The sequence below is a fragment of the Anopheles merus genome, chromosome 2L (assembly GCF_017562075.2).
Source record: "Anopheles merus strain MAF chromosome 2L, AmerM5.1, whole genome shotgun sequence".
Lineage (NCBI taxonomy): Eukaryota > Metazoa > Arthropoda > Insecta > Diptera > Culicidae > Anopheles > Anopheles merus.
This window is the reverse complement of record NC_054083.1, coordinates 18,798,357-18,825,298: the sequence shown is the minus strand read 5'-3', so window position 1 is coordinate 18,825,298 and position 26,942 is coordinate 18,798,357. Positions and strand designations below refer to the sequence as shown.

At 43.7% G+C, this 26,942-nt stretch overlaps 1 protein-coding gene across 12 annotated transcripts; it reads left to right on the top strand.

The window, feature by feature from the left end:
* Positions 1 to 1,856: 1,856 nt before the first annotated feature.
* Positions 1,857 to 26,942, top strand: LOC121592466 (homeobox protein B-H2). 12 transcript variants are annotated; one of them, XM_041913935.1, is made up of 5 exons: positions 1,857 to 1,874; positions 4,671 to 4,961; positions 18,514 to 19,426; positions 19,548 to 20,032; positions 25,758 to 26,942. In XM_041913935.1, the coding sequence occupies exons 3-5, from the start codon at positions 18,628 to 18,630 to the stop codon at positions 26,277 to 26,279; spliced, it is 1,806 nt and encodes a 601-aa protein (XP_041769869.1). In that variant the 5' UTR covers positions 1,857 to 1,874; positions 4,671 to 4,961; positions 18,514 to 18,627; the 3' UTR covers positions 26,280 to 26,942. The 12 variants fall into 12 exon arrangements, with proteins under 12 accessions (XP_041769869.1, XP_041769863.1, XP_041769867.1 ...); XM_041913929.1 differs by lacking the exon at positions 1,857 to 1,874 and adding an exon at positions 1,944 to 2,078; XM_041913933.1 differs by lacking the exon at positions 1,857 to 1,874 and adding an exon at positions 1,944 to 2,097 and having other exon boundaries at positions 4,695 to 4,961.

Below are 26,942 nucleotides of genomic sequence, written 5' to 3'. Positions count from 1 at the left end.
CCTAATGACATTGGTTTAAGGAAGTAAATGCTTTATCTTGTATAATCTAACATTCTTGCCTCGTAAATGTATAGTCAAACTTTGCTACGGTCGACCTTGGAAGAGCTGATGCGTCGATCCAATTGACTACCGGAGACTACCGGAAAGAATGGGAATCTCGTCAACTCAACCAGAACGAACATGTGCTTAAGCAGTACGATAGACGACAGCAATACGAAACTGGCTCAAATATTATGTTACTCGAATAAAATTTACATACAAATCTGTATTTGCTTAATTTTGTTTTATCTTTTTGACATTTCCTAGATTTCATCATAATTTCGAAAATATCAGTCGCTCAGACATGCACATCATTTGGAGCTATTAAACCTAAATGAAAGTTTTTGGTTTATTCTATATTTTACATGAATTGATTGCTAAATGCTTGAACAATGTTCTTGTTCGTCAGTTCCCCTAAAGTCCTTAATAATCTTCAAGATGAACGCAAACATGCTCTGGTTAAAAAGGACACCACCGATCATCGATTCGCCGATGCTATTAGAGATAACGCTAACAAAAGGGAACATCTTCACAGCATCCAAACCACCACCACCACCCCATTTAGCAGTCGGTGGTAGTCGTGGCAACGGCAATTGCGTGCGACCGGTAAAGTTGATCCAATATCGTTCTTCATCGTCGCAGCTAATAAAACGTTCGCAGTACATCAATCAACCGTGGCCGAGTGACTACTGTTGTTCTCAGGCGGTCTCATTTAAATAAGGGAGAAAAAGGGAGAAACAGTCAGAGAGAGAGAGAGAGAGAGAGAAAGAGAGCGAGAGAGGAAGAGTGGAGGCGATTTGAGCGAGCGACCTGCGGCGACAAGTGCGAATTAAATCGCCGAACAAGCGCTTAAAGGAAGACGACATTACTCTTTCCTTCCACCGGCCGCCCTTCCGCCAGATGCGCTCTATCCTCTCGTGTGTGTATGTGTGGCTCTGTCTGTGATCTCGTGCGCCGCAGCGTGCCAGCGTGCGTTAGCGATTGGGGATGATGTGTGTTAGCAGGCACTTATTCGCTCCCGTTCCGCAGATAACGAAGATGATACACTTGAATCGTTGCATCCCTTCCCAGCCGGCCGTCCCTAATTTTCCCTTGTTTCTTTCTCTGCTGTTGTTGTTGTTGTTGTTGTGCTGCTGTTAAAGGTTCGTCCTCACCCGGCAGCGCGTTGGAAACCGGGAGGGAAGAAAATAAAGCAGAAAATTATATACATATGAGAGTAGGGGCATTCAAATCAAAATCGTTTTTCCAATTTCCCTCCTCGCTTTAGCCGAACCCGTCCACCAACCCCCGCCCCGGGCCCCATTGGACCCGGTCAATCAAAGAACTCCGTTTAACAAGCGCAATAAAGCACTAACCACCACCACTGCCGACATACCGTACGGCGGGGCAGGGCAGGGCAGCGATGCGCTTGTATGTACGGCCGGCTATCGTGCCATCCTGCTTCCGCCTTTGCGCAATCTGTCGTCTCTGCGGCTCGCGTGTGCATTGCTCTCGCGCGCCGCCTGCACACTCTCGCAGCGTACTCACACACCGAACCAATCGGGTCAGCTTCGAGTCCCGCTCACTCACTCACTCGTTCGCTCGCTCGCCCTTTCGCTCTCTCGGCCACATCTTCTCTCGCAGTTCAGCTCGGTGCGAAATGGCCAGCACATGGGCAGCTGTGCGAGCGAGATGGATATCGTCGGTGGTGGTGGCGGAGGTTGGCAGCAGCAGTAATAATATACGGCATGATGATGGTGTGTTGGCTGTGTGTGCGCGCGATGAATATGAATGTAATTCTATGCTCCATTAGTGCGCGCGGGGAGTCGATTATCTTTTACTGCCTTTTCCTTGATGTGTGTTTGTTTCTCAAATCAGACAAATGGTTTCAGTTGTAAATTGACATTCGGAGTTTTTGTGTGCGTTAATAGTCGATAAATTGACACGGAGCAGTGCGGGAGCAGTTTTTGAAACGCTGCGCCCCGAGAACGGTTTTTCCCTTCTGGCTATACTCGAGCGGACTGTGCCGTGCTGTGGTGTGTCGTGCTGTGCTACGTTCGGTGAATTTTCCCAACAGGGGTTAGTGGCGGTAGTGGCTGGTGGTGGAGGTACGGTGTAATGACGACGGTTGGTTTCCGGAGAGGAAAAGCAAGCTAAACAGAGCCAGGGCGAAACAAACAAAAAAACAGAAAGGTTCGGTTTTTGGGTGTCGGTTACGAGAGGCGCGTTTACATTGTTGTTCATGGTGCTGTTGTTGTTATTATTATTATTGCTGCTACTGCTATTAGTACCGCTTGTTATTATTGCCGTCGTGTTGTTCACCTCTCTCGCTCGCGCTCTCTCTCTCTCTCTCTCACTCTCTCCCATCACAGCGGGCCGTGCTCTGGATCGTTTCGCGCTTGTCACTGTTTGTTTCAATTAAGAGCACCGTTTAAGCGTTTTTCCAAGAGGTTCTCGTTTCTCGTCGCCCTTCCACTTCTGCTCCGTCACTTGGGGGCATATAACGTGGGCCACAATAATGAAGTAAGCCCTGCTCTCCCGGCAAGCCCTTTTCCCTCTTCACCAACACCGGCAAAGCCAACGGAGTGCACTCATCTCTCTTTTACGCTGCCGTGCGTTTGTCATCATCGTCATCATCAGCAGCAGCAGCAGCATCCCATTCACTTCCCATCTCACATTTTCCCTTTGTCATCCTAATTATTGAAATCCGTTTCGACTTTCCATGGGGCAGGGGGAGTAGAGATGGATGGATTGGATTGAAACTCAGTGTGCTGGGTGTGTGTGTGTGTGTGTGTGTGTGTGTGTGTGTGTGTGTGTGTGTGTGTGGTAGTTCGCCCATTACTCTCAGTTCATCTTTACGCGCCGTATTTATCTGAACCCATTTTTTACTTGGCCGCGGGTGTGCTGCCAGCAGCTGTAGGGAAGATCTAACGAGCGTATTGGTGAATTTTGAATTGCGCCTACCTTTGACTCTACATTGTTTTGCGAGCGGTTTGCGTGGTTCCATTTTTTCTGCCATTTTTTTAAACTGTAATTCCTCCTTCTCTTTCTCTCTCTCATGTTGTTTTTTACGACATTATTACGTCTTGTCAGTGTGCTAATTGTGCTCATAAATAATGTTGAGCGCAGACGAAAATCCGTCATTATTATTCATGGCTAGAACTAATATTCTGATCCTTTCAGACGTTTCGGTTCCACTTGACATTTTCCACTACTGCGGTGAAAAAGTGTGTGTGTGTGTGTGTTTGTTTTTTCATAGTTTTTGTTACACCAATTCGTCAGTTATCAAACTCTCGTTCGTTTGTGTGTGATTAACGGCACTGTCCATAAATCAGTTTAAACCGTGTCTTGTGTAGTGATTATCTTGTTAATGTTTCCTGCGGTTCTCAGCCGAAGCCAGCAACTCTTATTACGGTTAAAACACTTCGCCGAACTGGAACTTCTTACCCGTAATTATTACACCATCTCTTCCCGTGCTTTGAGCTGTTTCGTGCTGGCAATGCAACACGAATTACATTCAAATTAGGTGAACATTCTCTCTCTCTCTCTCTCTCTCTCTCTCTCTCTCTCTCTCTCTCTCTCTCTCTCTCTTTCTCTTTCTCTCTCTCTGTTTCTACACTTCCCTGCCCGCCCGGGTAAGTGGTTCATCATAGTTCTGGGCAAAAAGTGGCCGCCGTGCTACCACTTCTGGCTTCACCAATTGCCAGCAACCGAAATGGAACATTTAAGCGACAAGCAAACCCGGCCGCTGGCGCATGAAGGTGGCCAGTTTATTCTAGGAATAACGGCGGCAAACAACACCGCGACCGGAGCGCAGTGTGAGCGAACAGCAGTGTGAGCGAAACGAAAGAGTAAACGAGAGCAAAAGAATGGCTCGTTCCGTTTCGCTCGCTCCAGTGTGGAGAGAGTGAATGGGAGAGAGAGAGAGAGAGCGCACTGCAAGAGAGAAAGAGAGCGAGCGTGTGATGCGGGTGCGGAGTAAATTGAATAATAATTCCTCTGAAAAACCTCGCCGGGCGTTTTTGCGTTTTGATCGCGTGTCGTTACACGCTACGAAATAGTTTGCTGCCTGCCTGGACTTGTCGCGCTGCCCTTTCTCTCGCTCTCTCGGTGTGTGTGTGTGTGTGTTTGCGCGTTTGTACGGTTCTTTGTAGCAAGAACAACACTCCGCGCGCTCCGTGTCCATTCTTGCTCGTTTGCCGTTTATTTATTTTTTTGTTTGGTTCGGAAAGAAAGTGTGTGCGGAAGATGAATGAACCAATTTACTGAGAAGCAGCAGCAGCAGCAGCGATACAGCAAACGGTTGTATCCATTTGGGGTCGGTCCGTGTCCCATTGCGCTTGATTTGGTGCTGGGTTCTTCTGGTGGCCGACGGGGTCTGCCTCTGCCAGTGACAGTTATTGAGCAATTTGAATCAGTGTGAATGGCTTTTGTGTGTGTGTGTGTGTGTGTGTGTGTGTGTAGTGTAGTGTTGATTTCCAAGTGCTACTGCTGCTGCTGCTGCTGCTAGTGCCGTATACATTACGCCGTCCTCCACCGTCCCGGCCGCGTGCGCATCCGAGCGCATAAGTGTGTATTGATTATTGCTTACAATTATTGTTTTATATTTTTCTGTTGTTGTTGCTGCTGCTGCTGCTGTTCACCGATAATAGAGTGGAAACGTGTTTATTTTATAGCCAACGCGGGCAACAAGTGTACAAGTGCGCGAAAGGGCTAGTGGCGAAGAAGCAAAACAACAAAAAAAGAGCAATAAAAAGGTGCCATTTGTCAGTGACTCAATCCTTCGCACAGGACCAGTAAGAAAACAAAAATCAACCCTCCCCTCTTCATCATCAGCGGTGGCGTGCCGAGCGGGCTTGACGAACGATGGTGGCGTTTAGCGATCGATCGTTAAAATATTAAAACCGCGCGCACGCTTCACACCACCACCATTTCGGCTACGGGTAAGTGGAACGCGCGGGGAGCGATTAGTGCAGTGAAGGGTGGCCAGGGTCTCCCTTTGGAGGATCTATTTTCATCACATTTTCCCCACGTCGAGTGTTTTATTTTCGCACGCCTGCCTGCACTCTTACCTTGGCTTATCACCTGCTGCCATCTCGTGGGTGGGTTTGGTGGGGGTGGATCAGTTTGATCATATTTAATTGACGTTTGATGGGCTATTAAAATTGAGTCAACGATTGCTGAGAAGAAAAAAACGATACAAGTGCATCGAATAAGTGCAACAAGGGTGGGGTGAGGTGAGGAGGCTCACGTTCTTCAGTTCAAGTGATCTCTTCCTCCGGCCACCCATCGGCAAACGGAGTGACAGTACGCGGCAGAAAATGTGATTCGTCGCCTACTAATTAAAGTGTGTGTTACCGCATTTGCCGTCGCCATGGAGCGCAGCCCGTTTGCGCAAAAGGGATGAACGCTTCGCTTGTGCGCCACTGCTCGAAAAGGTCGCCTCTTCTGGTGCGGATAGTGCAATTTAGTGCAGCGTCTGGAGTAGGAGCAAAACTCTAAATTAAGTAAGTTGAACGCATCTCAATCCCTCGGCTTCGCCAGTCCCTTCAAGTGGCTGGGCTGCGCGGTCAGCAGCTTTGCGCAAAGGTGTCAATGGCGGGGCGCGGTGAGCCGTGCGGTGCGGTGTACGGCTAATAAAATAAATGACAACCGTTCAACCGAAATGACGCTGTGGCCGTGATGTGATGACGATGGTGGTAGTGCATGCACTGCTTTCTGTGTGGATAAATCACGAAAATGCACATGTCGCACATGTGTGCGCCTCTCAAGTTGCCCGACACTGCTGCCTCTGCCCATAATCAAACGACCGTGCGCTCTTTCCATCGCCGGACCATCTTAAAGATGCAATGTGGCACTCTCGCTGTGTGTGTGTGTGTGTGTCTGTGTGTTTGTGTGTTTGGAACTCGATCGCTGCTAGTTGTAAATTGCATCAAATGCAATCTGCGTGTTTTTACTCTCCCATTTCGTTATGAACCGTGTCGGCATCATCATCGCCGTCATCATCTCATCGTCGTGGTTGCGGGCGCGCTACATCATCACCCAAGTGTGTGCGCACCGATTGGCGAACTCAAATACTGAACCAGCAACTCTCCATGGGTAGCGGAACGCGGGGCAAAATAGGCCTCGTGGGGGCACAGTGAGGATCATTTTATTTAACTCAGCATAAATAAACGAAAAGTTGTAAAGAGTAAACTTTAAGAGGCATCATAACAAGAGAAAGTAACTAAATTAATGCATGGCTTTACATGTAATAAGCAACGATATACACAAGCTTACACACGAGCAAAATGGCCATGTTCTTTTGACCAATGCTACATGATGATGCCATGGTTTTGTAGTCATTCCTTCAGCAGTTTGCATTTCATCGCTGTCCTAAAACGCTTCTGGTTCAGTTCAAAGGGGGTTTCAGGGGTTCTGATTGTTTTGGGACACTTTCTCGACTCTTTCTTACGGGAAACTTACTTTATTTCATGGGTCCTGGATGGCCTCCTTTTTGGACATATCCAATAGGAATTGTTAAAAAGCCTGTCGAAAAAAGGTACCATGGTGTTCAATTCTCCAGATGTAAAGTTCACTGCCCCAGATGTAACGAAAGAGTTAAGATGATGTCCAATAAGCTATGGGAACTCCTTAAAAACCGAGTATAGACGCTTCAATTTTAAAGCATATAATTTAATGTTCCTGCATTTTAGAGGTTGTTAACTACTCGGGACGATGTTCGTTAGTTGTCCAGTGTAGCAGGAGATATGTGCTCAAATTTCTTCAAGGATTGTTTTCATAAAATTTGATGAAAATACTAACAAGATAACACATTTGTTCAAAAAAGCTATATTTGGTCATTTTGTAACCTTTTTTCGTAGATGGATCGTTTGCTCTATGCCTATTTTGCACATTATCACCACGTCATTAACATCCATACAATGTCGAGCTTTGCAACTTTTTCGATTCATGATTCTGAATGAATCTTTGAAATGATTCAATAAATCTGAATTTCAGTTGCCAATATTCCTGAATCGCGAAAGACTCATGAATCTCGAAAGATTCTTGAATATCAAAAGTTTCATATGTCTCGAAAGATTCACGATTCAGGGATTCATACATATCCAAATATTCATAGAGCTTGAGCTTCTAATTATTTTTCTTCTCGGCGTAACAACCTACGTGGTCATGCCAGCCTATACAGGCTTTTGAGACTTCTTGGCAAGTCCATGCAACCGGATAGTTTTTTCTTGTTGCTACGGAGAGATGGTCCATACGAGGTTTGAACCCACGACGGGTATGTTGTTTGGTAGAATCGCGCAAATTCACTGTTTTGAAACTATCTCTAAAGATTCATGAATGTCTGGATATATATATATATATATATATATATATATATATATATATATATATATATATATATATATATATATATATATATATATATATATATATATATATATATATATATATATATATATATATATATATGAATTTTAATAGATCTATGAATCTTTTAGATTCATGAGTCTTTGAAGAGTAATTTATCTTTCGTGACTGGAGATTCATGAATCTATAGAGATTGATGAATGCTTGAAGAGTCGATTAGAGATTCGAATCACTCATCACTGAAGAATTATATGAATGTATTTCAACGAAGGATTCATTAATCCCAACACTAATTTGAACGTGGTTTGGAAGAATTGGATTGATATAAGTTCACAAATAAACCGTAAAGGCGCATACAGGGTTTTCCAGTAGTTCTCATAGCTGTGGGACACTTTATTGACTCCTTCTTACGCGAAATGAACTTAATGTTATGGGAATTAGACTTTATAGCACCCTTGTTTGACATATCAAATAGGAATTTCTTGCCCAAAAACGGTGTCATGGCGTCCAATTTCCAAGTTCACTTCCAATAGGAAAGAGTCAAGAAAGTATCCGTCAACTATGAGAACCCCTGGAAATCCTTTCAAAAAGCATGTTAACTGAAAAGCGTTCAACTGGTAAATTCCGACTGTATTTATCAAATTCCCTAGCAGGCCCAATTTTACCCCTAGTTCCCATACGCAGTGGAATGAGAGGAGACAGGCACGTACGAGTAATGTAAAAGAAAAAAAGAAAAGAAAAACATTCCCGTCACAGAAAATTGAATGTTGATGCGAAAAAGTCATGATGCGAAGGCAAATGTTAATTACAGTTAAATAGACTGCTACGAAGCGAATGAGGCCTGCTGCTCTGGCAACGAGTAATATATAAGGGAGAGGGGGGAGGGTAAGACAGGCAGGAGGGCAGCAGCACATAGATCAGAATGGGAAGAGTGCATTGAGTGCAAAAATATACATTCACACAAACAGCCAGCGTGCCCGAGGGAGTCCGCAAAGAAAACGAGAGCAAAACAAAACTCTCCACACCGCACACTACACCGCACAGTGCAATCGAAAAACGAGACACTTATTCACCCCACTTCCAGCGTCCACCCCATGCACCCTTTCTTTGCTCCCAAGTGTGTTTTTTTACCCTGCACTGTAGCCATGCCAACCATCATCGTCATCATGCCGATTGGTGGTGGCTGTGGGTGTGTGTGTGTGTGTGTGGGGTGGAGCGGTACGTGCATACATCTTCTAATGGGGTGGGTAATTCGGCGAATTGGCAATGGTTTGTGGAGATGATGGGGTGGTGGTGGTACGTGGAGAGCAAAACAAGACACCACTTAAATGATAAATCTACAATTTTGCCATTCGCGACTGTGTGGAAGATCCGCGAAATTGGTCGCTCCTCTCCTTCGTGTTACCTCACTCTCTCTTTCTCTCTCTCTCTCTTCCACTCGTGCTTCCTTTCCTTTACTGCCCCTTGCCCGTGCTTACTTTGATATGGAATAGAAAAGACACACACACACATGTGGCGCTGGGTAGGCAGAGCAGAGCAGGTTGGGAAGGGAAAACTATCCGAGCCAAGCGTTGCGGAGGGGATGCTGAGTGCGGGATCATGCCGGATAGAAAGATGGGTTTTGATGGTGTGTGAGAATTGCAAATGGGATAGGAAAGGTAAGGTGTAAGAGGGGAACCACTTATGCCTGAGAAGAACGGTTTCATTGTGCCCTTCTTATGCTTAACAACACAGGTCAGCAACACATGTGAAGAAGGGGTGAAGCAGGGAGAAGCCGGGAGAAGTGTGTCTCATTCCCTTTATGCGAGCGAACGTAATGTGAATCTAATTGCATGTGCAGCAACACACTGTGTCTGTGTCTGTGTGTGTTTTATGGTGCAAAGGGGTCGCAAAGGGACGGCAAGTAGTAGGGACTGGGTGATGTTGTTGGCATTACTCAATTATTTCGTCCTTTTGTGCCAACAGCGGTGGGAGAGAACGGGTCTCTTCTCTGGGGACGGGACGGCGGTGCACTTAAATGGCATTCCGTGCGATGAGCGGAGTACCACGTCACAGCAGTTGGATTGATAAATTGAAGCGTGAACCGCTGCCGCTGCTGCGATGGAAAGTGCATTTTGCAACCGATTGCGCCCGAATGTGTGTTGTGCACTTGTAATGACGGTTCGACGAAGTTCGAGTTTCGATGCGTTTTGCGATGGTTTGAAGGTGCGGCTGCTTTATGGAACGTTATATTATGGGTCTATAAAATCCCCATGTTTTTCTTTTATTACCTGCACAGCGCCTGAAACCGTAAATCTTAATAATTAAACCATCACGCCCCTAAATCAAGCATTGGGAAGAGGCTATTAGGAGTGATAATTTGGAATGGAATTTTTCTAACCTGCCCAAAACTGGCACCGGCCGAATACCACGTTCAACCGGTTTCATAATCGGGTCAGGTAGGAAGGAAGAGAGAGAGAGAGAGAGAGAAGGGAAGGTAGGGTACAATTATCACTGGCAGAGCTTAAATTTGGAATGGCTCCAAAGAGCTATTAGTAAACAATCCGCCAAACAATCAATGCGCCGCGGTCCGCTCTTCTACGGCCACGATGATGTGCTTGATTTATTTTATTGGCGCTACCGCACATACCTCACCCTTCCGCCACCTTTCACCGCCACCCAACCGCCACCCTCTCCAGGCGCTGCAGGCGCACATTAAACGCAAGTGTAGCGAGAGCAGTAAAATATACATACACCCGCGGTTCAAACAGCGTCATTGGGTGTGTGTGGAAAGGCAAGGGTGGGATCGAAAAGGCAGGGGGATTGTATTTGTACACCCCACGCCCCTGGCCTAGCCCCTGCACCGTTCATGTGCCGCTAATTAACTCCAAAGCCGAAGTGAATGTATTATGCTTGCTAAAACAATTAGCCAAATGGTCGTTATTGCACATTTAACGTTCCGCGGCGATCGTGGCGCCCTTCGCATTGGGCTTTCCGTTTTGAGTTCACTCTTTCTCTCTTTCGCTCTTCCTCTAAATTGTCTCTCCCTCTCTTTCACCCTTTCTCTCATTCACTCTTTCTCTCATTCACTCTTTCTCTCTTTCTCTCTTTCTCTCTTTCTCTTACCAACACAAACAAATTGCTACTTTATCTCATTCTGTTGATTCGCTCTCTCGCCTTTTACTGTCTTTCTCTCTCTCTCTCTCTCTCTCTCTCTCTCTCTCTCTGCCTCTCTTTCCCACTGTGGATATTGCTTGTTTCATCGCAGCAGCCTATTAATGGTAGACTTATTTGCTGGTATGATTTATCATCGAATATTATTGGTCCCCTCCGGCTTTCTGCTGGCGCATCGTTTGCGCGTGAAGGTGCGCGGCACGGAATGATAAGTTACCTTTAAAAATGCTGTTGATGTATTGTAATTATTGTAATTTATATTTGAGCGTTTTTTTTCTTCAATCAAATCGCAATGCAATAACATTGTGCAAAATGGTCATAACAGGAATTTTATTTAAACACACTTAAGCGATGTTTTTTTTACAGTAAAGTCTCTCTATGATCAATTAGTATCTCTTAAAATGAATCTCTTTTAAGCTCCAGACCCCTCGAGCGCGTTCATTGTATGCTTATCTTTAAAAATCTTGATTGCGTTGTTGTTAGCACATGTTCTGCGTTTGTCTTGCCGAACGGCCCAACACTGGTGGCAAATGGATCGAATTTATACCTTGAATACGCATTGGATTTATTTGCGCAAGTGTATTTGAATTTTCAGAAAATGAAGCATTTTTATCCATTTGTAAAAATAAAACATTTTTAGCTAGAAGTGCCTCCTCTTACGTGAGAAACAGTTTGTAATTGCCCATATACAAGGTTTGTTTGGACTTGTCTTGCGCATTACCACACATTGTTTAAGCGAAGGTAATAAAATAATTTGACTGACTTGTTTATTGTTGATTAATCACAATGTTCTAAAGCTGTTGTTTATATTTTTTACTATATAAATAAGCTTTTCATATCCTTTTCACTCACATGCGAACACGTGATCAAAACCTCGGCTGTAATAGCCAATTGCTGATGAAGGAGTTTACATTCGATGGTGTGCACCAAGCGAAAACACAGGACTATATATAATAATAACCAATTAAAATAACATTGTTTGACTTGTTTTACGCACCATGTTTAGAAATTAAATACTCCATTGATAAAAAATGTTGTGCATGTACTCTGGAAAAATAAAATAAAATATTTATTTTAAATGTCTTAAACCACCATAAAAATTGTGTACATCATTACTTCATGGTATCGCACATTAATGACAAACACATTAAAACATTTAAGCATTTATCTCAACTTTTCCCTTGGCTAACAACAGTTGATTCATAATACCAAAACTTCTATTCGTTCTTAACTAAGCCAACTGAATTTATGGTTCAAATCATACCATCCCTGCATTTGTACTGATAGATTGATTAATATTGAACTATTTAAATATTGAATTGATCATATAAATTTATATTGATATGTTAAAAAAGATATTTGGGGTATATTTAGTTTGCTATTAGTCTGAATTAAAATTGAAAATAATATTTAATTAAACGAAACAGTATTTCGAATTATTTTATGGAATAGCATTTCTTATTATTTCTTCTTTTTTGGCACAATGATCTTAAGAAATAAAGCTTCCTTTATCTCCTGTGCTGGTTTCCTATTAATAAAAGAAGAATCGGAACGGGCATTGAAATACGTTTGATCGTGTGTAAATGGATGCACACATTTAATTAAAAGTCATTTCAGTTAATCGTGAATAAGACTAGATTAATTTTAAGCCATCATAACACTTGCAAAAACACACGCCAAGAAATATTACAACCTTTTAAATGTATTGATATGCTCTTCTACTGGATTGGACGTTATCAATTTAACCTGTGCTAGGCTATTATTCATCACAATTGATTGGTTCCGAAGAAGCAAGACGAAACTAAAAGCAACGAGAAAATGAAGTGGGTTAATAAACGGCAATGAAAGCGAAAAGCTGAAAACATTTACACGAGAAAAACAGATAAAAGTCCCTTTCCTTACACTTGTGTACACTAGGCTAGCAATACGTTCGTTCCATTACCAATGATTAATTGCCCAAAAACCCCGATAGGAACTTATCGTTTCCTGTGCTTGCATTGTGTGTGTGTGTGTGGCGTTCGTGGCATGTTCAGAAGAGTGTTGCGGGTGTGTGCGCGCACTTGCCCCGTACAGCAGCGTGATGGTGTATAGGTGGACCGTATTTACTGAGCGGTGCCGTAGATTGATATAGCCAACCATGCACACGAGCGCAGCAGCATCCTTCCCATCGCCATCCTCTTCCATCATCCTCTTTCTCACACACATCCACATCAGCCCATACTCTCTTTGTATGCTCTGCCAAACCATCCGATACGAAACGAGATAAACGAGATGCTGCTGCTGCTGCTGCTGCTTCCGGATATTGTCCTGTTGTTTGGATCGCGCTCTCACAAACAACCCATGCGAAAAGGAGGAGGAGGGTGGTAGGAAAGAATGGTACACGGAAGAGAAGCAGACGAACGCACGAACGGCCATGGCTGGGAAGATTTGGGAAAGGGAATGAAAGATACTTCACAAGCCATCAATTAACATCATAGGGTGCGCCGATGTTAAATGGTAATTGACTCATTTCGTAGCAAACACGCACCCATATACTTATACTGTGCACGTGTGTGTGTATGTGTGTGTGTGGATGGCGGTACGTCCTATGTATACGTGTATATGATTCGAGCAAATCATTCGTATAATTCTGGTGCGATGCGTTGCATCCATCTTGCGACCCGCTTCATCCCGCATCATCTGTGGGAGACGGTGAGACTGTAAAACCAGCGGAAAAAGGCATGAGGAAGAGAAGCTTGAACACCACCGACAGGCCATACATAACCGGTGGGCTGGCATTTCAAAAACGTAATCGAAAATGTACGCTTCCGAAAGGTTTCGGAGGAGGAAATTGATGATGGCGATGATGATGATGATGGGTGAGATGAAGATGAGGTATCTTTCTGACCCTCTGACAGACGGGCTACTCGCACAGCGTCCAACTTCTGTTCTATTGGTGTAGATTACCCCGGCCTTTTATTGCGTCGTGAACAAAAGGGAAAGGGAGAAGCATGCGAGAGGAGCCACCAGTGTCCCGAATTGTCTCAACTCGACTCGAAGAAGAACATCTTTTCGTGGGCTATTGGGATGAACGAGAGAGAGATAGACAGAGAAGAGCATTCTCATGGCATGCTTAAATTGTTCTTCATCGCTTGTGCTCGCTTTGGAGCAGACACGCCAACCAACCAACCAACGAAACTGTTGACGACGTACGCGCGCCACTTCCCGGATGCATCTCCCGTCCGCAACGTCCACGAGTCTGTGATTTGCGCAGTCCATGGCAAAGGTGGACGGTTCTGCTGAGTGATGCAGGCAGTGCTGGCAGTGAGGACAAGCGGAATGCTTAATGAAATTGTTATTGACGATTATGATGATGTAGAGTAGTAGTAGTAGCAGGGGGAAGGGGGAAGTAAGAGGGCTGAAAGAGTATTTCGAAAATGTGCTCTCGCCTGGTGACACCGACGATGTGGCTGATGATGATGATGGTGCTGCTGATGGTGGTTTGGGTGCAAAAGGTTATTTGCGAGGGGAATGTGGTGAGACATTGTGACAGATATGAGTATGAATAAAAGATACATAAGACAATTAAATCGATATGCGAACAATCTGCCTGATGCAAATTTAACACACCCGGGCACCCCAACACACCCACCCACACACCCCCGAATGGAGTGTGTTTGTGTGCATCGATAAATTCGATCGGTTTGGGTTTCTCCGGCTCCGTTGTGTGTGTTTGTCCGGTTGAAGTATGGTACTTCGCCATCATCATCATCATCTCCCAGAGAACACTCGCCACAGCATCATCAGTTTCCATGGTTTAACATTTGTTTTGCCAACCGGCCGGCCGGGCCACTCTGTGTGTGTGCTCCATTTTGTGTTTATTAATAATTGAATAAATTTTGCGTTCCTTTCGATAAACGCCTCCGGTGGGTTGTGGGCATTAGCCTTAGTTCCCCCCCCCCCCCCTGTCCGGGGTTGCAGTGCACCTAAGTGCAAGCGTGTGGTTCGACTGGAAGTGAAGAGGGAAACGGTAGGGAAGCAATGTGGAATGGATCCATTCCGTGAGCTGCCCCGGGATGGACAATAATGCTACAGTAACCCCGGAACGCCCCGGGAGATTCTGGCGTATTTGCAGCATGAGCTACAGTTTGTTTTGTATTGGTGGCTGATACATCATGATGCCGAAGAAGCATGGAGAAATAGTTCCGGGAACGATTTATTGATCCGTGGTGAAATGTAGAACTTGCCGAACTTGCGGATGCGGAAAGCGATTTCGTTTGGGCTGTTGCGAGGGTGGTGTGGGATGCGCTCAGTTTGGGAAACGTTCTCGAGTTTGCAAGCATGAACCGGATGAAGAAGAAGTCTTCTAAGTTGCGCTGGTTGCGATGATATGTTTGCAAAACAATTTTATTAGCACTACGCCGGGCATACTGGTGGCATACACACGCACACGGGCACGCAGCGCAATATGGTTAACATTTGCTATAATGTTGCATAATTTATTGCATAAACGGTGCGCACTTGCTGTGCAACTAAACATAAACGGCGATTGAACGATTTTGAACACAAGCGTGCTCGCGGGGCAAAAGTCGTTTGTGAGTGTGTGTGAATAAATATGCTCCTGATTAATGTTTAAATGTTTTTTTGTCCCTTTTAGTCTCGTAATGAACGATTCATAATAAAATGCCATACAACCATTGATCAAACAGTAATTTACCTCAAGTTTCATAAGGCTTTACCAATGCCATGGTTTGACTAAAAAATAACATATAAAGTATGCAAAAAAGTTCTCATTGTAGATATAATTTTCAATAAGATAAGATTAAATTTCAAATCTATAGTTATTTTTAATTTCAAATCAATAGTCAACCTATTGGTCTCATTGGTCGCCTCTTTAATTCCAAAAATAAATGTTAGCTTAATAGATAATGTTCTTCTTTGATTGTATAATTCATGATTAATAATAATTAAAAATTGGAACGAACCATGCTACAATCTGAGATATGAAACCCCTTCTAAATAATATCAAATGCGATCATCATTAGCTTTCCGACACAGATGCTAAGGAACTTAGTAAGTGTGTGCTGGAAGGAGAGGAAAGGTCTAAGATATGAATGAATACCCCGACAAATAATTGCTGCGTGCAATAGGATGTTATTAGTTCAGCTTTCTCCAGTTCAATTTTATTTATTTATAGATATACTTAACCTGCATATTTGGGTTACGACTTATTAAACTATATTATTATTAACATTCGAACTAATCCCTAGATGAACGAATATTATCATTTAAATTGAAAAGCAATAAAAGGCTCGTCTTATACGTCGGGAGATAAAAATCAAAATGATCAATCCTGTCCTTAAATTGGTTTGCCATTAATAATACAGGATAGTTAGTTTTATAGAGTGTGCGGTACGGTATTAAGTAAATTGTGCGATCGAAGTGTTCTAGCAGGTGCATAAATGTTAAGCTTTCTTAATAGAGAAGGTGCATCCAATTCATTATTTAATAATTTGCTGACAAACACACATTGATTAACTTTGTGACGATGTTCATGCGTTTAAAGACCTAAGAACAAACAATGGTCACTATATACTCTATATACACTATACTCTATTCCGCTTCCTTCGTATGACGATAGATGCACTCTATTAAGCCTTGCCAAGTTGGAGCACCGCCTCTCGGTCGCTCAGGCTTCTTTCGTCGCTGGCATATTGCCCAATACGATTGATACTCCTTCACTTCTGTCGCGCTTACATTTGTATGCACCTTGTCGCACCTTACGATATCGTTTTCGTCTCCAGTTACCTATATGTCGTACACGTTTTGCTCGCAATGAGTCTTTTGTAAGAGCTATGTCGTCTTTTAATAGTACTTCTGATCTGTTCGATTTCAACATATCCTATCCTGTCTACCGATCCCGTCTTCGCTCCTTTTCCGTACCATAAACTCCTTCCAACTCCTTCGTGAATAATTGTATACTATAGTCAGTAAGCACTATTGCTGTAACCCAACGTGACCGAGCAATTAATAAAATAAAAATAAAATAGCCTGGCATAAAATTAACACCTCTCAAAGGTGGAAAATTCATAGATAGTCTAGTAAACTATGTTGAACAGATTTAAACTTAATTACGATTTTCAACTAGCAATATGCGGAAACCAAATAATAGAACAATAGTAAATAATGGAACGAGCTAAACAAACATAGATTGATTTTAGGCAAAATAGATCATATCTTTCGCGAAGTTGACGATCAATAAACCATAATAATGTATGAGCCCAAAGTCAAGCCTAAATCGCACACATGCTGCCGACGAAGTAATGTCCTACCTGCCCGATAATGATCAAATTCAATTGGGTGCTTTAATCTGTGAAACGTTGTTATGAAGCATTTGTCAATTGCGAATGATCTATAACATTATCTAAGCACCAATAATTCAAAGAGTCTATGAACTGTTGTAATAAACAACAATCATTCCGAGTTTTAACAGGCAAACACAGTTTAATATCGTCAGTATACACTAGACAAATATTGGGTGGAACACAAGTGGTCAAATCGTTGATAAACAGCAAGAATAACAACGGTCCTAAATTACTACCTTGGATTACTCCAGATAAACTATCGAACTCGTCAGACACAACATTATCAGTTTTGACTCTGTTTTCTGTAATGAGCAATGAAAGTGCTATTGTTACGACAAAGAAATTGTTTCTAAGAAATAAGATATTTAAACAGGTTTCCAATTGAACCGTTGTGCCTTTCTGACTAATATTCTGCCTATAAGTGTTTTTCAGGGGTTCTCAATTATTTATACGGGCTAATTTGGAATCCAATAGGATCTTTCCAGTCTAACACGTTTTATTGACGTTTTGTAAATATACTTATAGTGGAACGCCGTTTATCAGGGCTCATCGGGACTCGACCTCGCCCGGATACTCGAATAACACGAATACTGGGTCAAAGTTTTTTTTTTATCACAAATTCTAGAAGAATTTTAAAATGTGTGTTATGTTTCGATAAAACCAAGTCAGCTTCATGCCGCGATGTAGATAAATATAAATGTATGTGCCGTGGTATAGATAAAAAAATAAATAAAATAGTAGTTTGATTGCATCACACAAATGCAACAGATTACGTGAATTTGAAAGCAGTATCATACAAACAAACGAATCGATACCATTGGATACATTGGAGATTATGGTTTATTAGGGTCGCAACAAGTAAACAAATTTAATTTACGTCACTTAGGCTATAAAAGCTGCGACAAAATGAAAAAGACATATTATTCCTTTAAATAATTGCTCATACAAAAAGCGAAAAGAGCATGAGAGATGGAGGGAGAAAGAGGGAGCGTGGTTGCTTAATCTCATCATGATTCTTAATAACGGTGGTGATGGTGGATCGTAAAGAATGAAAATGTTGGGGGCCACATCAAATTTATTAGTCCGCTGCCGAGAAGAGTTGAAGCAGATGGAATATTTTTCACCATGAATTTGACTGTCCTGTCATATTTATAGTGACATGAAGTGGGTATTAATAGAACATTTGAGATTTCGTCACACTGTTTGGTTCGATGAGGCCAACGATGTTTCGTTTTTATTTATACAACTGATACTGTCGTCTTTCGGTAAAGAAAGCAGTGTAATTGGGACCGGAAAACGTCGATGTTGATGTTTGTTTTTCAATTTTGTTTGTTCACTGAACAATTAATTAAATTACCTTGATAATGGACAACATGGTCATGCTCCTTGGCTTTCATATTTAATTTATTACTCGTCAATTCGTGGTATATTGCACGAAATATTAAGGGTGAAGTTTAGAAAACAGATCTAAAAGCTGTTTTATATTTATGCTGTCCTGTTCCTGTCTTTTGATAGCATTGAAGTCTCTAAAGAAAAAGGGATTGCTCTACTGGCATTCATAATTGTCTAAACAGGTTTACTTTTATATACATTTTAATTATGTCATATGATCTATTATGTTTTTCAGATAAGCTCTGCGAAAAACACGTGTTACGGGTATTTGATGTGATTCGTACGTACGTCGAGCTTAAGATTGATTGAAACCTGTGCGCCCCCCGCTCCCAGGCCCAGTGAACTAAAAATGACCCAAGCGGAAGAGGTTCTAGAGGTGAAGAATCTCTACCACAGCAACGTGCCGGATGATCAGCATTCACCGAACCACAGTGACAAAGAGCACCAGCAGCAACCGCCCAGCAACAATGAGTCAAACAATCACAATCCACCACGATCCATATCCGTGGACAGGATCTTGAAAAATGGTGACCACAACGACGACACGGCCGAGGATCACGACATCAACCGAAGTACCCCGCTCGCGCACAGCAAAGCACCGAGCGATGAATGGACAAAACAAACCCAGTGGCATCCACACGTGTACGCGAACCCACCGAAGCAGCCACCGACACCGCACTCCATCATGGACATTCTGGGGTGGAAGGGAACGGGCGTCGCTGCTGCTGGTACGCCAAATTCCCATGTCCCAATGGGGGAAGACAATCACACCAAACTGCCGTACCGCAGTCTCTTCGACGCAGCCAGCAAAGAGGAATGCCGTGATGACGTTTCGTCCACCTATTACCGTCCAACTGATGTCGAGGAGCAGCAGCAGCATCAGCAGCAGCAGCGATCGATAGTCGAGGACGAGGACAACATTACCGTCGATCAGGACGATGACAGCGATGAGGAGGAGATCGAAGAGAAGCGGCCCAATGTGGTCGAACGGACGCGCACCATGAGTCCCAACGATGAACCGCTCAATCTGTGCATAGTGAAACACACCTCGTCGGCGAATGTAACGCCTCCTGTGCGTAGAAAAACGCCCAGCTTAGGTCGGAATTCATTGGAACGTTTTCACGAGCGAAAAATTATGTCCGAAGAAGGTAAAATCAGCACCTCTCTTTGCTTCTCTCCAGTTTTAAGTCAAGTCAAGTCTCTCAAGTTTGAGAAGACGAGCAAATGGACATGACTAACTAATAAATTTATATTATTTCCTCTTTTCAGACTCCACGCAAGAATCGACACGATCCTCCTCGGTGCACTACCATCAGCGACACACGCCGGCCCATCTTACGCCGGCCCACCACCAGCAACGTCCGCGGAGTGTTGTGCCACCTCCAGCACTGGCCCACTCGAGCGATGCCGACTCGGACATCTGCATGTCGAACGATGACTCCTCGACGGCCGACGGCCATTTTAGCGCGGTCAGCGATGCTGTCGCCTCGGCCACAATGACCATGTCGACGCTGTTTTCGCTGCCGAAGCCGGCGGGCGTGCCGACGAACGGTGTGACCGCCGGCGCCGTGCTGACCGAGGAGGAAACGACCACCACTAGCGCCCCTAGTCATCATCGGCGCAAGAAGAAGGCGCGCACCACCTTCACCGGGCGCCAGATCTTCGAGCTGGAGAAACAGTTCGAGGTGAAGAAGTACCTTTCGTCGAACGAGCGGACGGAAATGGCCAAGCTGTTGAACGTTACGGAAACACAGGTAGGGTGTGATTTGATTGCTTTTGCATTGGTTATGCATTTATTTACTTTAGTAAACGGGTTTACTCATTTATGTAGTGGTGCTACTTGTGCTACCCAAACGCGTTAAGGTACATTGCGTGAAATATTTGCCTTAATTTCAGCAACGTTCCAACAAACTCCACTTCACATTTAAATTTAAAAAAAGAAGTAACACATTGTTCTCTGATCATGAAGGATCTTCGATATATCTTGGTTATATTGCTACCCTATTTGATGAAAATCATTGTAAACATCTCAAAACAAGATCATACGATCATTTGCAATTTAGATTACATTATGACTTGCGCAATTTACATTAGATTTGCAATGAATTAAAAGTCTTCTAATTGGGAAAGTCATGCAAATTAGTGATGGGAAAAATGAAATTTTGGTCGGATTCGATTCCGAATAGCTCCGAAGTTTAATGGAATCGGATCGAATAGTACGTCCGGAATCAGTTTCCGAAACCAGTTCCGAAATCAATTCTATTTCAATTCTAGAACTGACTCCGATTCCGGAGCCAAGTTTGATTCCGATTCTGGAGCCAAGTTTGATTCCGACTCCGGAGCCGATTCTGACTCGGTAGCCGGTTCTGGAATTGGAGTCGGTTCCGAAATCTATTTCGGAATCGGCTTTGGAATTGATTCTGAATACGGAATCGGAATCGGTTATTTCCGACTCCGAGCTCTCACCAGTCATGCTTTCATTAATTTTCTCCAAATATTTGCCCTTTGCCTACCAATTTCAAATTTACAGGGTTTCGAATCATATAAGAGAATAGTTCAATCATTTAGGGGAATGTTGCAAATCGAAATGTTGCATGCAAGCTGTCTAAGTTTGCAATCATAAAAGAGAGTGTGCCGTTGTGCTGTGGGTGCCGCTGTAAATACCTCAAAATATTTTCGTCAATTTACTAACTTATCATTTTTAAATATGGCTCCGCAGCAGGATTTATTTAGTTCATCATGTGTACAACTGAAAGTACAACGAAAACAACTCCAAATGATGTTTAAAAAAAAAAACATCATCGGTATCAATTCGAAGCTTTTTATACCGGCACCCACAATCTGATGACAGCTACACAGTATGCTTATTTTTTTAGCATAAAGTTTTTAGGCAGAACTTAAAATTTTGATACCATTCGATTGATAATCTTCCGGAGCATCGAGCATTGGTTTTTATGGTGGAAGATTATCATCAATTCTCAGTCATATTTTAGTTAAAATTAAAAAAATATATAATTTGATGTCAAACAATTAATGATACACCTATGATAATAATCTAACACATGACAAATATAACACATTGTGGTCATCATTTAGCCAATTTGAGTTCACAGATAGGCAATGATAACATAATTGTCACAAAAAGGTCAAGATTGTCAAACAAATTAAATGTAACAGACAATAAAGTAATGTGAAATATGAATAAGTTAATATGAAAATTATATGCAGAATGCAGAATTCTTTACCATCAATTTATAGAGCGACTGTATATACAAGAATTAATAGTTCTTTCCTGATTTGATTATATTTTTGAAAACGTTTTGGAATGTAGTTCTTATGAAGGCTTACGGATGTGTGGGCCACGCGAAGGATGCGACTTTGTAATTCAAACTCGCTCGGATAACAGCAATCTTCTCAACCCTTCAACACCAATAATCCAATAAACCTTCCCGCTAGTTGCTCCCTCAAATAATTTGAGGAATCTATGCCGCAGAAGGGGGTGAAGAGGGAAGATCAATTTCTTTCGTGATCCAAATATGATAAATTTAAAAAAAAGAAGAGGTTTCTTAGAGTTGCGTGGTCTAAGAACACAGAGTAATATGTTGAACCTATTAAAAATAAATGTCACCATAAAACGAAATCAGACATCTGATGGTACCTCCTCCACAGAAGTGTATTTACCCAGAAAACAAACCACCCTTCCGAGCCTAATCCGTTCACATTCCATTGGCGGGGGAAGCAAAAATGTACGTTTGAATGTTTGGCACACCATCAAAACAGGAATGATTTTGTTCTGGATAGCATAAGAACAGCTTGGAATGCCGAATGGAATGCCATGTAGATGCTCATACCAGTGTCGATAGGCGGAGGAGCAAAGGTTAAGTGAGCGACGATCGTTTCAAGCAGGGACGGAAGCGGAAGAGAAAGATCCAAAACATGAGATCTGCTTTACGTCTTAGAGTTCTAGGGGGGCAAATCAGCAAGCCTGTTATTAGTATAAATATAGAGGTGCGAGTCGTAATCATAACAGACCTAGGATGGGCGAATTAATCAAAAGCTAATCGATATTACAGTTTCATCGTTTGATAATTATTAACCAGTTTTATTTGGCGTTAAATATCAATGTAATTTTGATCGATTGCACCCAAAACTTGGTCCCAACACCGAACACAACGAATCTATTAAGTAGCAGTTATTGGCAACTAATAAACATCGTTTGGCCAGTGTTGTTGTTGTTCGGTGTGGCAAAGGAAACTCTTCAAAACACACACCCTTTACGTCTGGGGGGGGGGTTAATTCATAGAAAAAAAACCTCCCACAAACAGAAGATATTTCCGTCCTCCCACAAAATGATGTCCTTTGAGGTTCGGTTTTCGTTAATCCCTCCTCAGCGCGCACTCATTAGTTAATATCTTCGGTCGGGTTCGCTCGAGCAGACGACGGTAGCGGCTTAATTTGTTTTATTTATTTATTCCGCCTCGTAAAACTGATTGACAACTTCTCTTCTGCTGTGAGTGAGACCGCCGTTCGTTGGTCCCGTCGTCATCGTTCTTTCTCTTTTCTCTCTCTCTCTCTCTCTCTCTCTCTCTCTCTCGCGAATGGTGGATGGATGGCGCATATACAATGCGGGAGACCCCTTCACACACCCCTGGTTGGTTCCTGGTGTCTGGTCCCGCTCGTGCGTGCGTGCGTGTTGAGGTTACGATCGGAGCTAACGTGATCCGGTGATCCGCGGTCCGTGCGGATGGTGCGCGCGGCGGCAAACATCAAAACGAAACAACCACACTCCGCCGACTGAACCATTTATGATCGTTCGCGCCCTCGTACCCGGACGCGTGCTACTGCATAAGAGCATGAAAGGTAGTAAAAGCCAACGGCGTTACTGCTGAGCGAATGATTTAGTTTCAATCGTGTGTTACAGAACGCATTCTTCACCAGCTCGTATTGCCAGCGATCAGCGAAGCAGCATCCCCTTCGCCTTCGCTCCCTTTCCAACCGTTTCTATCGTTACTGCTGCTTCGGAGGGGGAGGGTGGAATGAACTGCCCTGGAGGACGGAAACGCGCGGTTGTCATTATCCGTCTGTCTTGTTGATGGACTGTCTTGTTGGGTCCTTTGTGCGGGCGGAAACGCTTAAGCCACTCTCGTTTAACAGCACGAAGCTCGTCACACACACCCAAACTGCACGCGTTTTACCGTGTGTCGGTGGCGGCGTCCCCAGCTGACGAAGACATATGACGGCACCCCGAAACGGCGGTAGCACAGGATATAAAATTAAAAATGAGATGTTTATTTTCTATTCGACACCACCAACCCTGGCTCCGTCCGTGTTTTTCCTTCCCCTTCGTTTGGAGGTGAACTGGCTCTTCATTTTAATCAGTGCTCGAAGAGGTGAGAGAAGAAGAGGTGTCATTCCCCTCGCCAGTTGATGGTGTTTAACTGCTCCAACAATCATAAAAAGCGACAGTTATAAAAAGAAAAGTTTTGAGTGTAATGTGTTATTTTTAGTACAATCCATCATCCTCGGCCCCGTGCGAGAGCATCCATCCATCCATCCAAGCCATGGGCAGGCGGGAGGGCAGATACAGTGGCGGCCACCTAAAGTCGGACAGCTCATATTTTCACCTATTATCTGACTTTGCGGCTCTCTGGTGGCGGTTCTCTAGACCAGGGGTCTCCAAACTACGGCCCGCGGGCCGCTTGCGGCCCTCAAGAGCCTTTAATGCGGCCCGCGATGACTGGATAATGGTTTAATTAAATAGCTGTCTTTCCTCACTAATTAATCACAATATTATTTTTTTACTTCTGAAAGACGAAAATCAAGATTCAATAAAATAAAGCAGCAGAAATTTGATATATTTTGTTAGTATTTTCTTATTAAAACGAGATTTGAAATTCCACTCATTCTAAAGGTAGCGTCAAAATGGCCTTCAACAACGTTGATTGTGAAGCAATGCGGCCCGCGAACTGAAAAGTTTGGAGACCCCTGCTCTAGACCACTTATTGGAAAACCTTTCCCACCCATCGGTGAGGACACTCTTCAGCAATGTCCCTGCTAAAAATCAGACCGTTGTCTTTTAAAATCTTGGAAAACCATGCATAAATGTGGTAAAAGGTATGACATTTATGCGGTCCACTGAAAGTCGGACAGTCTTCATTGCATAGCAAAATTACCACGTAGCATGCCAATATTGTCCTGTATGAGTCTTAAACCATTTGACATCAGTTATGAAAGGTACATCGACTAGTTTGGTTGGTCATCTGCGTATTAAATTACTTAGGTCATGCGCTCAACGGTCCGGATTAAGCAATTTAAATATTGGAGTAATATTAAAGCGCGTATTTTTGTTTTTCGTAATTAAAAAGTAAGAAAATCATTTAAAGTACAGTGAAATCTCTCTAAGGTGAATTTTCAAGGGACCGTCAACTTAGAGAGATTCATGGTGAGGAAAGCTAATGAAGTTGTTGCTATGAAGTTTCCATGAAACCGGCTAAAAAAGCTGGCATCCTTGGACCAATATTTTTGTGAACTGTCGTTCAAAAATTTATCTTGGAGAATTTCGGCTGCCAAATCGCATATGCACCTTATATAATGTTCACCTTAGAGAGATCTTCACCTTTAAGAGACATAACATGTATGGAATATGACGGGACCGTCAAAATATTCATCTTAAAGACACAATCCATCTTGAATAGACTACATCTTAGAGATACTTCACTGTATCAGGAATGAAATTATGGATATAGAATTATAGATAAAGTGTGTCCTCATCGATGGGTGAAAAAAGTGTTCCGCTAAGTGGTCTAGAGAACTGTCTAGCGTCCGACTTTAGGTGGCCGCCACTGTACACACTACAGAGAAACCCCAGTTGACTGAACACCGAACCGAAACGTTCCCCGCTGAGGGAACAGAAGCTATACACGGTGGTGATGATCGTTTTCGTCGACGTGAGAGGCTCATTTGTGTCATTCAAATGATTTTGACAACAATATTTTCTCAAATTTTCCCTCCACCCCCTGTCCCATTTCATTTGCTCCGTCGACCTGCCTCGACGTAAATCGACATGTATGTGTGTGTATGTGTGTGTGAGTGTTTGTTTGTCATCGGTGCGTGAGGAATTGCTCGTTCGGATGAAGAATCACCCCACGAAATGTGAGATAATTAATCTCTAGTGGCTTTCCACACACACATGGGCGCGGGCTACACGAGTCACAAAGGAAAAGGGTCGAAGTAGAGCAGGAGATGGGTGCGGGGCATATTCGGTCGTTGTGAGCGTCGTGGCCCCTACTAGATGGTTTGCCTCACGCCGGCTGTCTGCAGGAAGCGACTAATCCTTGTGTGGGTCGCCATGGTGATTATTTAACTCCTCTGCGTCACTCCTCTTCCTGTGTTTGTGTTTTCCACCCGTCTTCCGAACCAATCACTATTATAATGAGTGACTAATTTGTTTCCCCCGTTTTTTTTTTATTTTTTACGTAGGTAAAAATATGGTTTCAAAACCGACGCACCAAGTGGAAAAAGCAGGACACGGCGGGCAGTGGCGAGCTGCCAGCCTCATCCGGCGGTCATGCGATCCCCTCCTCCCCGTCGCCCCATTCGCCGAAGGATGCAACCAAAGGGATCGGCAGCGGCAGCAACAGCAGCAGCAGCAGTGGCCGGCCACTGTCGAATGCTGCCGTCGCTTCCAAACTGTCCGCCACGGAGCTCCCGGCACATGGGCCGGCCTGGGTGAACGAGCTAGAAAGTGGACGACCACCGCCACCACCACCGGCACCGGCCGCTTCGCAGCTGGGCAAATCACGTGCGTACGCCAAAGCCAGTACCGCTGTAAGAAAAGGCAAACAGCACCCAGAGCGACATCTATCGGTGGAGACCAGCGACCGACGAAGCGCGTCGTCGAGCAGTAGCGGCACCGCGATGTCGAGCAGCCGAAGCAATAGCGCCGCCGCCGCCACCACAACCGTCGAACATCCCGGTCAACAAATGGCACAGTCGGCATGATGTCGCAGCAAACAGCCGGCCACGACCAGCCGGCGCAAACGCGGCAGGAAACCGTGTGCACCGCGTGCGCGCATCCGTTAACTTCCCTCTTTTGGGCGGGCTCCTTCTCCCGCTGCTGCCTGCATGTATCCCAGTTTGGCCCGCTCTGCCGCCGAAGTATGTTAGTTTTCCTTGTGTGCCATTTGTGTGGGACGGAAACGGTAATTGGGATGCTTCTTGGCGTGCGTTTTTTGCCCTCAACCCACACACACACACACCTGCAGCAGACTGCAGGAAAGTAGGAGGAAATAATGCACGCACAAAGCGTTGTGTTGGCGCACGCACCAGAGTGTGTGCTTTCTTGAACTTTATTTTCGTGAACGAAAAAATGCATTAGATGTAGGTTAGAAACAAACGCTACACTCGCTTGTGCAGGCGCGTGCACACACAAAACACACAAACCAGTAGGAAAGAAAAAGGAATTAAAAACAATTGAATTCGGCAAAAAAATAGAGAAGGCAGAAAAATGATACGAATTTTATATTAAGACCAAAGTAGAAAGTGTATGCAATTAAGGTAAAACAAAACGAAGAAGAAGAAGATGATGAATTTAGACTGCTTGTCGATCGGAACTAATCCAAACAACGTGAAGAGAGAAATAAAAACAAAACACATTTAAACCAC